This window comes from Leptosomus discolor, chromosome 11 (assembly GCF_034619465.1).
Source record: "Leptosomus discolor isolate bLepDis1 chromosome 11, bLepDis1.hap2, whole genome shotgun sequence".
NCBI lineage: Eukaryota > Metazoa > Chordata > Aves > Leptosomiformes > Leptosomidae > Leptosomus > Leptosomus discolor.
Window position 1 is genome coordinate 484,707 of NC_141401.1, and position 16,006 is coordinate 500,712.

The 16,006-nt window shown below is 73.1% G+C and overlaps 1 protein-coding gene across 1 annotated transcript; it reads right to left on the minus strand.

The window, feature by feature from the left end:
- Window positions 1-1,544: 1,544 nt before the first annotated feature.
- Window positions 1,545-8,816, minus strand: SEMA4B (semaphorin 4B). The gene is made up of 14 exons (XM_086471682.1): window positions 8,714-8,816; window positions 5,852-6,012; window positions 5,498-5,560; window positions 5,297-5,395; window positions 5,076-5,187; window positions 4,805-4,921; window positions 4,531-4,688; window positions 3,862-4,043; window positions 3,548-3,698; window positions 3,200-3,410; window positions 2,996-3,111; window positions 2,642-2,805; window positions 2,471-2,565; window positions 1,545-2,320 (listed from the first exon to the last, which is right to left on the minus strand). The coding sequence occupies exons 1-14, from the start codon at window positions 8,814-8,816 to the stop codon at window positions 1,545-1,547; spliced, it is 2,508 nt and encodes an 835-aa protein (XP_086327808.1).
- Between the last annotated feature and the right edge of the window lie 7,190 nt (window positions 8,817-16,006).

Consider the following 16,006-nt stretch of genomic DNA (forward strand, 5'->3'; position numbering starts at 1 on the left):
CCCCGGGGGCCGTGTCTGCTGGCACGGCACCAGCCAACGCCTCCGGTGGCTTTTTTGATGTCCCAGAACAGGCTGGGCAGGAAGCGCGGTGCGCTGGTCCAGCCGGCAGCGAGGCAGCGCCGGTCCCCGGGGGTGAGCCTGCCCCGACACGCCAGCGCGGTGCGGAGCTCACCGCTTCCCCCAGCCCCGTGCTCGCGCTACGGGCGCTTCCCAGGCACGAGGGCTCACGAGCAGCACCGCACCGCACGTCCCTGCCGTCACGGAGCCGGGTCCTGACAGTTGTGTGCAGCACAACACCGTGGTCTGGGGGAAGGGGGCTGCCCCACGGCACCCACTTTCCTCCCTCCCAGCCACCTCGGCCTTCCTCTGCTCCTCACGGAGCTGGGACGGCCTCACGCCATCGCTCTGCAGCTGCCCCCCGCTGCAGGGGCCACTCCGCTCTCTGCGCCCACCCGCCTGCCCACCGCGGCACACGCCTCCGCGCACGGCCCCAGAGCAGCCATGGGCCGCCCGGTCTCGCTGCTGTGGACGCACGACACCCCGACCGCGGGGTCACCGGGACCCTCTGGCAGCAGCCCTGGGCAGCATCACCGCAAGGGCACGCAGCCACCTCCCCGCGCAGCCCCGCGTGCCCCCGACCAGCGCTCGGCCAGGCACACAGGGACTTCACAGACTGCAGGCGATCTGACCGCCAGCACAACCCTCCTGCCCCGTCCGTCCGTCCATCCCTGCCCGGGCGAGGAGCAGCCAGCCACGGGCAGGTTGTCACGCGACCGCAGCAAGAACCAGCCCCAGTTCCTCTCCGCGGGGCTGCCAGGAAGGCACCCAGCCCCGCCGTGGCACCACACACGTGTCCAAAGGAGACACCTGGACTTTATATAAAAACCACAGACGTTTCTGCACACGCACATGGGGACGCGGGGGCGAGTCGCTGCCCAGCCTGGTGCAGGGCCGGCGCCACTCCCCGCTCCCTCCCCGGGACACAATTCACATTTTCAACGTATTAAAAACGAACCAAGCACAGACACACAGCACATGCCGCAGGGTCGCTGAGCCGGCACCGCCTGGCCGCACGCCTGGCTCTGGGTCCCGCAGCGGGACATCACAGTGAGTTGGGGGCGCAAGGGGGCTGCAGCCGCCCCCTCCTGCCCTCTGCATAGAGGGGCTGGGTCCCCGCAGAGCCGGGGCTGCACCAGCAGCTTGAGCCAGGCACCATGTCCATCCCCGCGGCGGCGACGACGGGCTGGGGCAAAAGTCCCGCACGTCCCTGGAAGGCACGCGGCGCCCCTCGCACCCGGAGCCGCCAGCACGTCCCGAGGAGCACGGCCAGAGCAGCCGAGGTGATGCCTGGGGAGCTCCCGGGGGGAGCCAAGCCCCGATGGGATGAGGTGACGCTGGCCCTGCCGGCTGGGTGGGTGCCGCAGCGGGGCGCGGGCTCCGGGCATGCACACACAGACAACACCGACCCCGGCTGCGGCGCCGCGGTCCGGTGAGGCTCAGCAGAGCAGAGGCGGTCGTGGGCGAGGGCTCGGCTCTCGTCCCCGTCACACCACCGAGTCCTGGATTTCGGAGCCCAGGCGCACCCGGGGTCTTTGGCAGGCGGGAGACACCTCCACGAAGCTGTCCCGGACGTGGAGGGGCCTCTTCTCTGACTCGGAGAAGGCGCGTGGGGGGCCCGGGGGCTCGTGCACGGGGGTGCTGACGATGTAGTTGTCCTGCAGGGCCTGGTAGCCCTTGTGCTCAGACGCCGCGCTGGGCAGGCTGCTGCCGTTCAGGGGCAGGCTCTCCACCGGCTTGCGGGGTGGCTTCTGGTGCCGGCCGGGGTCGCCGGGCTCCAGCAAGGCTTTCATGCCGTCGCGGTGCCGGTGCAGGAGGAAGAGGGCCAGCACGAGGACGGCGGTGGCGAAGAGCACGCACATCACCAGGAACTCAGTCCAGTAGGTCTTGCCGTCCAGCTGGGCCGCGGCACTGCCCACCGCCGAGGTGCTCCGGGACGTGCTCACGGTCTCCAGGGCGTCCCGGCCGGTGGCCACCTTCCTGCTGGGGTCCGGCAGGCCATGGCCCAGCTCCTGCACGCCCACGCAGTAGCTGGCCATCAGCTTGCGGAAGCCCTCCTCCAGCGACCAGCACTCGTAGGTGCCCGCCCGCTCGGGGCTGCCCACCAGGATGAGGGCCCCGTCGGGCAGCACCAGGTAGGAGGCGTTGACGGGGGCCCCGTCGTGCAGCCAGCGCCGCGAGGCCAGGTTGGAGAGCAGCCGGCACGGCAGCGGCCGCACCGCGTTGGGCGGCAGCTGGATCCGCTGGCACGGGGTGCCCGAGGCTGCGGGGAGACAACCCACGGGGACATCAGCGAGGCTGCGGGGACCCCAGCAGTGGGTGTGAGGGTGATGGGGGGTGCCAAGCGGGAGCCTGGGGTGCATGGGAGCCCTCGAGGCAGCCCGGCCCCACGGCAGCACCCGCAGGAGCTCACCTGGGGGCAGGAGGATGCGGGGACGGGGCTGGGAGGCGTTGGCCAGCTGGCAGAGCCGCTCCGTGTCAGCGTCCTCGATGTCCTGCGCCCAGAGCCTGGGGACAAAGAGGGGTCAGGGTGCCGCAGGGTGCTGTGGGGCGCAGGGGGATGCAGAGGGGGTGCGGCACTTACTGTGGGTGCGCCGGGGGGTGCAGCGTGGCCCTGCGGCAGGCGCCCCGGCTCCAGGCGCAGAAGGGGTCCCGCGCCAGCACGCACTCGCCGCAGCTGCGGTACAGGCTGCAGTTGGCGAAGGGCACCTGAGCCACCGCCGCGTAGGTGGCTGCGTAGACCAGGCCCTAGGGAGGGGGCACAGGGGGGGGTCAGTGGGCGGCCCCAGCCCCAGAGCCGTGCAGCAGGGTCGGCTCCTGCACACCCCAGCCCTCTGGGTTCCCTGGCCCCCGCCCCGCAAACAGGACCTGCCCCACACAGGCTGAGCCCACAGCAACCCCCCGCCCTCGCCCCAGCGCGCCCGTGGCCGGCTCCTGCCTGGTCCTGGTCCAGCAGCAGCTGGAGAACGGGCTGGCCGGCGGGGAAGAGGCGGATCTCCTCGATGATGTGCACCCCGTGGTTCACACGCACCGCCTTGTGCAACCGGCCGTCGTCTGCAAACGCCAAGGGCCGCGCTGAGCGGGGCCGGGGGCACGCAGCGCACCGGCGCCCGCCCCGTCGGTGGCCCGCGGCTGCACCCACCCGTGCCCAGGAAGAGGACGTCGTAGGTGCCATGGAGGCCCTGCGCGCGGTGGACGCCGATCTGCTGGTAGCGCAGGCGGCTCTGCAGCAGCAGCGGCTGGCTGCGCACGGGGCTGTCCATCAGGAAGTGGTCCTTGATGAAGTTCAGCACCCGGTCCGGCATCTGGAGGGACGAGTTGATCTTCAGGTGCCGCGTGTGGCTGGTGATGCACTGGGGAGAGAGGAAGGGGCTCGGCCGGGGCACGGGGCAGCGGGCGGGCGGCCATGCGGTGGTGGCCGCCAGGACCGGGAGAGCACGAGGGGCTGCCCCGCATCCCGCACTCGGGCGGGCACCGGGGAAGCACCTACCGTGCCCGGCCGGGGCTCCGGCACGGGGCCGGTGTCCGTGTACCACTGCTGCGTCTCGCGGTTCACCTCCTTGTAGAGCCCGCTGAAGGCTCGCTGCACGCTGCGCATGGGGAAGGCGCACACGGCCGAGCTGCCCAGGCCACCCTTGTTCCTGGCAGGGGAGAGGCAAAGCCCGTGGGCAAGATCAGGCACCCCGGCGCCGCCGAGCTCCCCGCACCACCCCAGGAACGGGAGCCGACCCACGCCGCTTGCCTGCCCAGCGGCACGGCAGGCAGCGCTCCCGGGTCCCCCACCGGCCGCCGCCTGCTGCTCACCACTGCGAGGTGAAGACCCCGTAGAAGAGCGTCTCCCTCCAGCGCAGCTCCCCCGGGGTGAGCACGAAGACGTCCTGCAGCACGTTGAAGGGGAAGCCGTCCTCGGGGTGCGAGCAGAGCAGCTGCGCCTTCAGGAAGGTCGTCCACCGCCGCTGCAGCACGCGCTCCCCGCCCTGGTCCCCCTGCGTGGCACAGCGGGTCAGGGCGCGACGCCACGGCCGCCCGGCAGCAGGGAGCCCCCCAGGGCTGGGCGAGCGGGGCAGGGGTCTCTCCGTCCCTGCAGCAGTGCTGAGGCCCTTGCAGAGCAGCCCCGGCGTCGGGGAGGCACAAGCAAAGCAGCGTCCGAGGCGCCCAGGGGAAGGGAAACACAACCAAGAGGAGGAAGGGGCTTGTGTCCCCTCCGGTGAGGGGGGCAGAGGAGGTGGGGAAGGGTTGCTGCCACCAACGGGGCCGGTGGGAGCAGTGGGCTCGAGCTGCAGCGCTATGCTGGGCACTTGGGAGCCGTAACTGCCCCAGAGGGGTCTCCCACGGGCGCTGGTCCCCTCCTGGGGCGCCCAGGAACCCAGGGAGGGAGATGTGCAGGGTGGTTCCACATCCCCCCCCTCCCCAGTGGTGAGTGACATCCTGGGCACGGCCCCCCCCTGCACACCCCTGCTGCCCCGCGCCCACCTTGCACACACGCGCGATGCGGGAGACGATGGTGTTCTCGAAGTAGTCGAACTCCTTGCCGGTCTCGCTGAAGAAGAAGTAGACCTTGTCATCGTCGCCCTCGGGGTTGCCGGCGGGCAGGCTCTCCCGCAGGTAGGCTGAGCCCACGAAGACCGGGTCTGGGGACACAGGCACCCTCAGCATCGCCCCGCCGCTGGGGCTGGCCCCTGTCCCCACGCCTCCCCCATCCCAGGGGATGGAGACCCCCACCCTCCACACAGGCCCCGGCTCTCACCCTGCAGCCAGTTGAGGGAGTTCTCCGTCTTGAGGGCGATGCGGCTCTCCTGGCTGCGGTAGATGGTCGGCTCGTTGCCCTGGAAGTTGCTGACAGTCCCGGCGTAGAGCTCCCCATCTGCCAAAGACACGCTCCTGCTGGGACCCGGCACATGCCGCCCGGCACAGCCCTGCTCCCCCGCTGGGGTCCGTGCCGGCCTGGCCCCAGTTCATCCCAGCTGAGCAGCTGGGGCGCTGCAGAATGGGCGAGGGTCCGGGGCGCCGTGCCTTACCGACCATGACGGCCGTGGACTGGTACTCAGGGTCGAAGGGGCAGCGTCCCTTCCCGTCCTCCAGCAGCACCTTCCCCGACGCGTCCCGCTCCAGGCTGAAGCGCTGCACGTTCTGCAACGGGACTGGGCTGTGAGCTGGCAGCACCTCCAGCGCCCACCCCAGCGCCTGAGACCCCCCCTGCACCCCCAGCGGGACCCCCAGCCCCGCTCCCTGTGCTCACGATGTAGGCGCAGGCCGGGCTGAAGGCGCAGGTCCCGCAGGTGTAGAGGTGGGTGCTGTTCAGCTGCAGCAGCATCTTGATGTAGTTGTGACAGTCCCTCTGCAGGGGCAAGAGGACCCGGCTCAGCCCTCCTGCCCGCACAGACTCGGCACGGGGCACCGCCCGCTCCTGCCGCAGCCCCCAGACGCTTGCCGGGCTCACCTGGGGGTCCTTGCCCTTGAACACGCACTGCCTCTTCTTCTCCTCATCCGCGCCCCACGGCAGCTGCAGAGAGGGGACGGTCACCGGGAGCCCCCTGTCACCGGCTGGTCCCCACACACCCTCTCCTCGGGCAGGCAGAGCTCACCCTCCACCCCCCCAGCACTGGTGTCCTCCCCATCCTAACAGGGCTGGCGAGGCAGCCGCTGGCTCTCCCGAGCACCCTGTGCCCAGGACCACCGGGGAGGGGACCCCCACACCAGAGCTGGCTCGGTGCCCCCTTCCCTCCCCGAGGGCAGCCCAGCCCCAGGGACTCCGTGGTCCTGCACGGGGCTCAGCCCCTGTCCGCGGGCTCACCCTGCGAGCCGGTGCCCCGGGCTGGAAGCGGCTGGTGTTGACGGCGAGGAGCAGCTCGCGAGCCCCCAGGTAGAGGGTGCCGCCGTCCGGGCTCAGCAGCAGGGCCGTGTAGTTGGACACTCCGGGCACCTCGAACCGCTGCACCACCCGCTCGGCCGAGTCTGGGGAGGGAGAGTGACGGGCATCAGCCTCATGCGGGTCAGCACCTGACTCCCCAGGGCCCCCCCGCCATGGTTCACTCCTGGCCCCCCTGCTTGGCACCGCTGCCTCGGCCTCGCGCCTCAGCCCGCACGGAGCTGCCGTGGCCGGCTCCGGCTCTCCCCACACGGTCGGACGCACACAGCACCGCACAGCGTGAACCGTGCACGGCCGCGATAGCGCCCGAGGGCGGCACCTGCACCGCTGCCAGCACGAGCCACCGCCTTGTCCTGGCCCCGGGGACGGCCCCGGGACACGCCACAGCAGCCCTGCCCAGCACTGGGCACCGCCGCCAGGTCTGCGCTCGCCCGGCCGCATACAGCCCCTGGGGCTCAGCCTGACCCCGCGGGGACCCAGAGATCGCGGCGGGGAGAGCTGCGTGCCGGGACTGGCGGCCCGCACCAGCCCACGGGTCGGTCCCAGCAGCTGCCGGTGCCGGACGCCGGGGCAGAGGCTGCCGGCTGAGTCAGGCAGCGCCGTGCGCCTGTCCCGCGGGGGTGGCCTGGCCCCAGAAGCCTTCCCTCTGCCGCAGCCGCTCTGAATCAGATGGGCCCGGCTGTGTCAGCGGGACACGTCGGGCTGACTCACGCTGCCAACTCCCTCACCCCTGACACCCCACGCCCCAGGGACGCCCCAGGGATGCCCTGACCTGCCCCAACCCTCTGCCTGCTCACGGATCCCTGCCGGGACGGCCCTGGCACAAGCCCCTGCTCGGTGCAAGCCACCGCGAGGGCTCGAGGTGCTGCGGTGCCAGCCGTGCTGCCGGGCTGGACCCTGCTCTTCTCCCCCTCCCCTGTTGCTCCACAAGCCCTGGCTACTGCTGGATGGGACGGTGTGTCTCCCGGCCCTGGGGGCTCAGCTAGCCCCCAGCCCAGCGCCCGCCCCGTCTCTCCGGTGGCATTGCAGAGGGAGGGATGTCAACCCCCCCAGGGCGTCCTCCTGCAGGGGGTCCTGCACCCCAGCACCAGGTGATGCCACCCTCGTTGGGCATGGCCCAGCGCAGGCAGCGGAGGGGCAGCGGGGGCCCCTGTGCCCCACAGAGCTGTCCCGGCCCGGGGAGCTGCAGGAGCCGGTGCCGGCTGCCAGGGGACCTGTTAGGACAAGACCTGCTTCTTCCAGACAAACCTGCTGGAGGCACATCCAGCACTTCCAGGGGAGCAGCTTGCCAGCTCCTCCCTCCCACCAACCGCAAGCCCCACATGGCCGCGCTCCCCAGGAGCCACCGCCGGGCACACACTGCCGCGGGCAGAGCAGCCAGCCCGCGCCCCTCGCCCAGCTCCCCATGGCAGTGCTGGGGGTCCAGGTCAGGACCCCCGGGTACAGGCCATGAGCTGCAGCCCCTGCAGCCAAAGCAGCCACTGCAGGTGGGCAGAGCCGGGCCAGAACCGGTCTGTGCAGGCAGGGCCGGGCAGTACGGCTTGATGCAGTGTGGCACGGCATGGCACGACGCCGAGCTGGGCTGTCCCGCTGGCTCCCGGGCCTCCTGTCCAGCTCGGCGGGTCCCAGATCTGCTGGTGCCACCACCGCTGTGGCCAGCAGTCACGGGAGCACGTGGCGGGGCCGTGTCCACGTCGACGAACCGCAGCGTGCTGAGGCAGGGAGTGCTCCCAGCTGCCCGCGCCTCGCTGCCAGAGCCGGCCCGGCCCAAACCACTGTACCCTCCCAGACTGCCCAGCCGGCAGCCAGCACGGGACGGGCTCCGCTGGCCGGCAGCAGCTGGATTTAGCCATCCTCTCTGGCAGCGTAGCCAGCCCAGACACACGTGGGCAGCCCCCACTACGCCACAGCCCCAGCGCTGGACGATGGAGCTGGGCCCAGCAGCTGCCTGTGCCGAGCCCGAGCTGCCCACGGAGCGTATCCTGCCACTCACCCACCCCACTCCAGCTGCTGGGGGGGGGGGGCACTCTCTGCAGGGTGAGGGGGGTCTGTATGCCAGGCCCCCCACTTGTGAGGGGCTCTGCCTGGCCGAGCAGCCTCCCGGCTGTCCTTCCCCAGCCCCTGCCCCAGTGCAGCCCTGAGCCTTGCTGGGGCCACGCTGCTGATGGGGGGCACAGAGGGTCCCGGAGCAGCCTGGGGACGGGCACAGCACAGCAAGGGGCTGTGCAGAGCCCCAGGGACACAGCTGAGAGGGGAGGGGGCCCGCAGGCACCCAGCTGCCCAGACAACGAGGATGAAACTGCACGGCAGAGCGGGCAAGCAGGCAGAGCCCCCGCAGCCAGCTCACCCCATCCCACGCTCACACGGGACGTGGCTGCCACCGCTGCCCTGCGTGCGGGGACACGAGCACCCCTGGGTGCCCCAGACCCGCTCGCCCCCCCCGGCGGGGGTCCTGATGGAAGCACGCCTCTCTGTTCCCCGACTGCCCTGCGTTCAGCCCGGGGGGCTCTGCCCTGTCCCACCAGCCTGCCCCCAGCCCCTCTGGGGGGTCCCCCCCGCATCCCCGGGGAGCGCGGCCGCCCCAGCCCCAGCCCCACGGCGGGACACGAGCCCCGTCTTGCCGGGCGGGCTGGGAGGGGGTCGGGCAGCCCCAGCACCGCCGGCTCTCACAAGGCGTTTCCACGCGGGGCCGCCCCGTCCCGCGGCGTGGGGAGCGCAGGGGGCGGGACGAGGGACCCGGTGGGGGGACGGACACCCGTGGGGGGGACGCGGGTGCCGGACACTCACCGTAGGGCAGGCTGACCCGCGGGACGGGCTCCTGTGCCGCCGAGAGCAGCAGCGCCGCCAGCACCGAGTGCGCCAGGACGGGCAGCGCCGGCCGCGCCGCCATCCCGGGCCGGGCCGGGCCTCCGCCGCCTCCCGCGAAGCCGCCCGGGATGCAGACCTGCGGGGACAGAGGGGCTCAGCGGCGCGGCTCGGCTCGGCCCCGCCGCCCGCCCCGGCACCGGCACCGCCCCGGCCCCGCCGCCCGCCCCGGCACCGCCCCCGCCCGCCCCGTCCCGGTGCGGGGCGCGGAGCCGAGCCCAGCCCAGCCCAGCCCAGCCGTACCGAGCCGATCCGGGCTGCACCGAGCCGTGCCGGTGCCCCGGGTGGGGCGGGCGGTTCGGAAGAGGAGGTGGTCCGGTTCCCCGCCGGCACCGCCCCCACCCCCGCCCCGCCCCGCCGGGACGCGCTCCCGGGGCACGGCCGGTGCTGCGAGCTTCACCCCCCGCAGTGCCCTGCCCGCGGCACCCGGCCGTGCCAGGACCCTGCCCGGCGAGCAGGGTCCGGGGGGGCCGGTGCTGTGTCCCAGGCGCTAACAGCAGCCGGGGTCCCCCCGCACCCACACTCCTCTCCTTACAGCAGGGAGAACCGGCTGGCCTGGGATCCCGGGGGTGTCTGTTCCGGGAATGGCTGGTCTGGGGCTGTCTGTCTGTCCTGGGGATGTCTGTCCCGGGAAAGGCTGTCCTGGGGATGCCTGTCTGTCCTGGGGGTGTCTGTCTGTCCTGGGGATGTCTGTCCCGGGAAAGGCTGGCCTGGGGGTGTCTGTCTGTCCCGGGGGTGTCTGCCTGCCCTGGGGACAGGTCTGCAGCCAGAGCCCACGGTCGGGGCGGGGAGCGCTGCTGCTCCCGCAGCCCCTCGGCTCAAGCTTTGCTCCATCTCCGCTCTCCGCAGAGCCTTTCCCCGGCTGCCCGGCGTGCGGTGGGCTGGGGTCTCTGCTGGGGGCTGCGGCCTCCGCCGCTAACCCTGGGGGAACGATGGGCTCCCACGAGGCACAGCACAGCCAGGCGGCGGGATGCCTGGGCCAGCCCACCCCACGGGGCACAGCTCGCCGGCACCGGTGTCCACACAGGGCAGCACCCGGGGGCACGGGACACGTCCCCGCCAGCCCCCATGGCCCGTCCCCGGGGGCTCCGGGATGACCACGGTCCCGGCGGGGCCGCAGCGTGGGCCAGGTGGCGTGGGCACACCGTGCCGGGCAGGACCCCCCGCCTGGGCCCACGGTGGGCTCCGCACGCGGGGCAGGGTGCGGGGAGAGCTCGCAGCCCCCCCGGCAGCAGCACACGCAGACCCCAGAGAAACTGCCCGCTCGTCCAGCGGTTGCCACGGCAACGCGTTATTAATGACAGCTGCTTATTTCGCCATGGCAACGGGGGGAAAGGGTCCCTGCTGGCAGCAGGCAGCTCTCCCGGGGCCGCGGCTGTCCCACCGCTGCCCTCCCCACGCGGGACAGAGCTCCACGCCGTCCTGCTTGGCCAGCCCCGGCCCTGGCACCTCGGGCCATCGCCCCCCCACCGGTAGAGCCCCCTGCGAGCCCCCTGTCCGGGAAAAGCGCCCCCCACGCTCCCCAGTCCCCTGCGCCCACGCTCGGCGCTGCCGGACGGTGCCCGCTGCCCGGGCCGTACCTGGCGCCCAGGGGCGGGGGCTGCCGGACGGTGCCCCCCGCCTCCCTCCTCGGCTCGGCCTCGGCTGGGCTCCCTTCCTGCTCCCGCGGCCCACGTCCCTTCCCGGGCCGGGGACAGCCCCGCCGGCCCCACCCCACCTGCCTTATCGCACCCTTTGCCCGGGAAGTGCCGCAGACGGGACGGGGCTCTGCGTCACCCTGTGTGGGGTGGGAGCAGGCACCCACCCCCGCAGCCACGGCCCCACGGCATCCCGGGGGACACACACACACGCTACTCTGGGGACCCAGCGCCACCACCCACGCGTGGCCGTGGGAGCACCGTGCCAACACGCCGGTGTAATGGCACGCAGCGATGGGACACCCCCCCCCCTCCCTGTGGGGAGGCCAGCTGCTCTCTGGTGGGCAGGGGGGGCAGGCAGGGGAGAGGAGGGCAGGCAGAGAGGGGAGGACAGGCAGGGAAGGCAGGCAGGGGAGGGCAGGCAGGCAAGGGAGGGCAGGCAGGGGAGGGCAGGCAGGGGAGGGGAGGGCAGGCAGGGAAGGCAGGCAGGGGAGGGCAGGCAGGCAGGCAGGCAGGGGAGGGCAGGCAGCCCTGGCCCAGGCCAGGCAGCGAGCAGGCAGCGGAGCGAGGCCAGGGCCTGCGCCTTTAAGCGCGGGCTGCGAGGCGCTCCCCACGGCCGCTGGCAGCCGGGCCTGTTTACCACCAGCTCCCATTTATCTCCTCCGCCTGCCCACGCAGCCTCGCCGGCGCGGGGCAGCGCCAGGGGCACCCTGCAGCACCCTGCAGCACCCTGCCCTGCTCACGCACCCGTGCCGCTCGGCAGGTACCCGCATGCACACACGCCCCAGCTCGCCCTCCGCCCGCAAGGGTGGCTGGTGGTGGGGAAACCGCTCAGGGTGCCAGGCCCAGGCAGCACCAAAACCCGTGGCCTGGGGTCACCGGGCAGGCGGGGCGGTGGTTTCTGCACCAAATTCCCACGCCAGCGCCCTCCGCCCTGTTCCCGCAGGCAGTGGGAGCCTGGGAAGATGGCTGCGGAGCTGGGTGCTGCGGAGCTGGGTGCTGCGGAGCAGGGTGCTGCGGAGCAGGGTGCTGCTGCCTGTGAGGAGCAGGGCCAGGGCTGCGTGCGGCCCACTGCTGCTGCTGCTGCTGCCGCCAACGGTGGGCTCACGCCTTCCTCCTGCAGCCGGCCCCAGCGCGGGCAGCAGCGCGGGCAGCAGCGCAGGCAGCAGCGCAGGCAGCAGCGCAGGCAGCAGCGCAGGCACGTCCCCTGCTCAGAGACCCGCTCCCGGCTCGCACCCAGCCCACGTGCCCAGGCTCTTCCTCCCGACGCCCATCTCCCGGGGCTCGCACGCCCGCCCCCGGCTCGGCTCTCTCCTGGAGGCTGCCAGACACCACCAGGCGGGCTCACCGAGCCCCCCCTCCACGTCGAGGCCTCCTCTGGGCCGCGCACACGCGCAGAGCGTGAGCGCGCTTGCACGCACACCTGCAGCCGCGCAGGCTCCCGGGCCCTGCTGATTCACGCACAGATGCTCCAGACCCAGCTGCTCCGCGCCAGCAGCTCGGGGAACGCCGTGCGCCCGCCGCAGCCGAGCTCCCCGGACGGCATAGCCGTGGCTGGCGCGGGCACGCCACGCCGGCTCTGCTTCGCTGCGCCCCGGCAGCCCCAGGGGAGAGGCCTCGCTCGGGGCGAGGGGAAAGGGCCGGGGCAGCCTCCAGCCTGCGGCACAGGAGGGCAAAGCCCGGTGCCGGCCCCGGTGCAGGGCCCGCGGGGCATGGCCAGCCGAGCAGGGGACCGTAGGGCTCCCCACAGGGCCCAGGGGCATCCTCCCCCTCCCGTGGGCACTGGCCATGCCACCTCGCCCGTGCCAGGGGCCTCCCATGGGGCCGCAGCACTGCGTGCTGCCCCTCTACAGCCCCACGAAGCCTGGCAGCCCCCCGGCCGGCTCGGACCCCACCGGCAGGACCTCCTGTCTAGGGTGCTGGTCCCAGCCTGCCAGGCATGGCACAAAACGCACCCGTCCCATCACTCCGATCGCTCCCGTGCGCCTGCGTGATGTCAAGCCCGGCCCTGGGGTCCATGGGGTATCCCCCCTGGTCCAGTTCCCCCCCACCCAGTGCCAGCGGCTGCCTGCACCCACACCCATGCTGCCTGCACCCGCACGCTGCCTGCCCGGGAGGCTGCAGGACACACAGGGTGCTGCCCTGGGCCCCCGCTGCTCGTCAGGCACCCCTGGCGCAGGGCAGAACAGGGACAGCGAGCACCCCTCGGCGGGCAGGGACGTGGTGGGCTCTGAGCGCAGGCACTTCTGCACCGCTGGGGGTCCTGGCTCAGGGAGGTGTGACCCCTTCCCAGCCATCCTTGGCCCTACAGAGCCCAAACCAGCACCACTCTCCTTGGCCCTGCTCACCCTCGGCACAGTGTCACCCTTGCTGTGGTGCTGCTGCGGGGAGGAGGGGGTGCCAGACCCCAAAAGCAGCCACAGCGCCAGCTGGGGCAGACACCGGGGACCGGCAGGGAAACCCCACAGCCTGTGTGGCCCCAACTCTCCCGGTGACCCCCAGCCCCAGGGCTGCTTTGGCGCCTCATGGCATCGTCAGGTGCAGCGGCCGCACGCCTGGGACATGCAGCACGTGTGCAGCCTGCAAGTGCCCAGGGCATGTCCACACACGTGGGACACGCCGCACACACGCGTGCCCCATCCCCGACACACGCCTCCTTACGAGCAATCCCCAACACGTCCAGGGCACCGTGCGTGCGCTGCACCCATAGCCAAGCGCCGAGCGTGACGCACGCCCGACACACACATAAACACGCAGGGAGGCTGCACACCCCCCCGGGCGGCACATGCCCCCCCCCCGGGAACACCCCGTGGGGAACAGCCCCACGCTGCGGGTGGGCTGCCCTCGGTGCACCCACCCTGAGCACGCCTGCACCCTGCACGCACACATACACACGCACATGCACACACACATGCACACACGCATGCATACACATGCACACACACATACACACGGATACACACACACATGCACACACACATGCACACTCACACACACACACAGCCCCCCAGGCCCTCCGCCGCCCCCTGCACACACGTCCCTCGGGGAGCCCCGTGCACGTGCCCACCCAGACCCTTGCACAGCCCCTGCACACACACACCCCTGCAGACCCTTGTAGACCCTCGCACACCCCTGCACCCCCCCCCGAACCCCCTTGCACTCCCCTGCAGACCCTCGCACATCCTTGCACCCCCCTGCAGACCCCTGCACCCCCCCGCACCCCCGTGCACCCCCCTGCAGACCCTCGCACACCCCTGCACCCCCCCGAACCCCCTTGCACCCCCCTGCAGACCCCTGCACCCCCCCGCGCCCCCGTGGACCCCCCTGCAGACCCTCGCACACCGCACACGCCGCACGGCTCGCAGGAACCGCGCACACCCCCCACCCCCCGCAGGCAGCCGCCCCTCCGTGCACCCCCCGTTGCACACGCACACACACGCGCGCCCCCCCCGGTGCCCCCCGCGCCCCCCGGCCGGCCCGGCCCGGCCCGCCCGCCCGCTGCTCACCGGCTCGGCGGCGGGTGCGGCGGGACCCGCCGGCAGCGGGGGCGGCTCCGGGGTCCCCGCCCGCGGCGGGGCGGCTCCGGGCGGCTCCGGGCGGCTCCGCCCGCTCCGCCCGCCGCTCGCAACAAAGGGCCGCCCCGCCCGGCCGGCCCCGCCGCCGCCCGCGTCCTGCTCCGCCACCGGCACCGCCACCGGCACCGCTCCGGGTGTCCCGCCCGCCGGGGGGCGGTTGCTGCCGGCGCGGGGGGGGGGGGGTCAGTCCCATTTCTGGGTTGCGGGAGCTGGGGGGACCCTGGCTCGACGTCGTGGGGGGGGGGGGGGGGGGGGCGTCGAGTCCCGGCGGGCCGATTCCCCACGGGGGGATGCCGGCCCCGGGCTGGTGCTGGCCCCACCGCGGGCGGAGGCTGGTGTGTCGTCCCCCCCCGGCAAGGCTGGCTGCATGCTGCTCTGCCGCCCTCCGCGCAGCGAGGGGCTCAGCAGGGCCGTGGGGTGCGCAGGGAGCCTGGCTTTCGAGGGCAGCAGCGTGTGCCCCCCGGGAGCCCTTCCCAGGAGAGAGCCCGCAGGGATGGGGGTGCAGTGGGGCGGCAGCCCCCGGAGCAGGGGTGGCGGTGCTACGCGGCGGCTGCGGGGACACCCAGCGCACGTGCATGTGGCTCCAGGCGACGCCATGAGGTCCTGGTGGCGACACCCGGCTCGGGGCGTTTTGGGGTAACTCGTGGCTCCAGGCATCTGGCGGTGACGCACGGCTCCGTGCGGTTTGGGGTGGCCCACGGTGACACGCTCGGAGCCGGAGGCTGCTGGCCGGGTGTCAGCGGTGTGCAGCGCTGCCGGGGTGCGCAGGGAGCCCAGACGGGAGCGCCGCACTCCTGGGGTGCAGGAGCAGCGGGGCGGCAGAGCCCATGGCCCTGGCGAGGGTCTGGCCCGTGCTCAGGGTGGGAGGCAGCCATGCCCTGGGCGCAGTGGGGTGAGTGGGGCGGGGGGCTGTGCCACGGGGGTGTGACGGGGCTGAGCTGGGCAGGACACACAGCTGTGTTCAGTGTGGGGGTCCAGCAGGGAGAGCCCCCCCCTTCCCAGCCTCTGGAGCCAGTGTCGTGGGCACCAACCTGCGGGACATCACTGGGCTGGGCAGGGGTCCCAGGCAGGGGTCCCCAGGCCATCCAGCTGTGGCCCTGCACCCCCCTTCCCAGGGCACCCTTCCAGCCCGGCCGTGCGGTTTCCCTCCCTTCTCCCATCCCCGAGCGCCGCCATCTGCCCGCCTGGGCCACCGAGCCCCTTGGCAGCCCGGCTGCTCCCCGTGACGTCGCGCCGTGTCCCCGGAGCAGCTGTGCCACCTTGCCTCGTGCGGCGCTTGGCATCGCCACCGGCGTGCGTGCGGCTCTGCCGCCAGCAGCTGCCTGCTCTGTGCACCCCTGGGCCGAGGGGGGCCGTGGGGAGGGGGTGCGGGGCAGGAGTGCTGCCAGGGGCTGTGCCTCTGCCCCACGGCCCGTGTCACCCCTGGCGCACGCCGGCAGCTCGGAGCAGTGCCAGAGAGGGAGGCCCATGTTTGGGGGCGGCACCGCTTGCACAGGGAAACAGGGGGCATTGCCCCCCTGGGCACATGGCTCCCGTCAGCCCCCCTGGTGCCCCCCTCCCATGGGGCTGCCTGGAGGCAGCCTGCACGTGTGGACAGACACACAAACCCGCCCCCCCCCCGTTCCTTGCTAATTCCCTGGCTGGGCTCTTGGTGACCCTGACCCACCAGAGCTGGAGCCCTCCCAGGTCACGTCACTCCCCGGAGGCCCTGGCCCTCGGCCCCCAGCCCTGCCAGCCCCCGGGGACCCTCCCGGGGCCGGCTGCGCTCGGGGGAAGCTGGTTTGGCAGCATCCTGGGGTGTGCGGACTGGGCCCGGGCCAGGGATGGACTCCTTTGTTTGGAGGCAGCCCTTCCCTGGGACGGTGCCACATGGCCGCTCTCGCCAGCGCTGGGCTCTGCGGGGGGACGGCCGCCGCGCTGGCGTGACCTCGTCCCTGCAAGAGCCGCGGTCACTGGGTGGCTCTGACCGCGGGGACGGGGCGAGGGCAGCCGGGATGGGGGCG

Excerpts from the sequence above, each read along its gene's own strand:
- SEMA4B (XM_086471682.1), bottom strand. The coding sequence starts at position 8,816 with ATGGCGGCGCGGCCGGCGCTGCCCGTCCTGGCGCACTCGGTGCTGGCG. Across the intron at positions 5,188-5,296 it reads GCCCGGCCTGCGCCTACATC|AACGTGCAGCGCTTCAGCCT; the intron begins GTGAGCACAGGG and ends GTCCCGTTGCAG. Across the intron at positions 3,411-3,547 it reads CGGAGCCCCGGCCGGGCACG|TGCATCACCAGCCACACGCG; the intron begins GTAGGTGCTTCC and ends CTCTCTCCCCAG.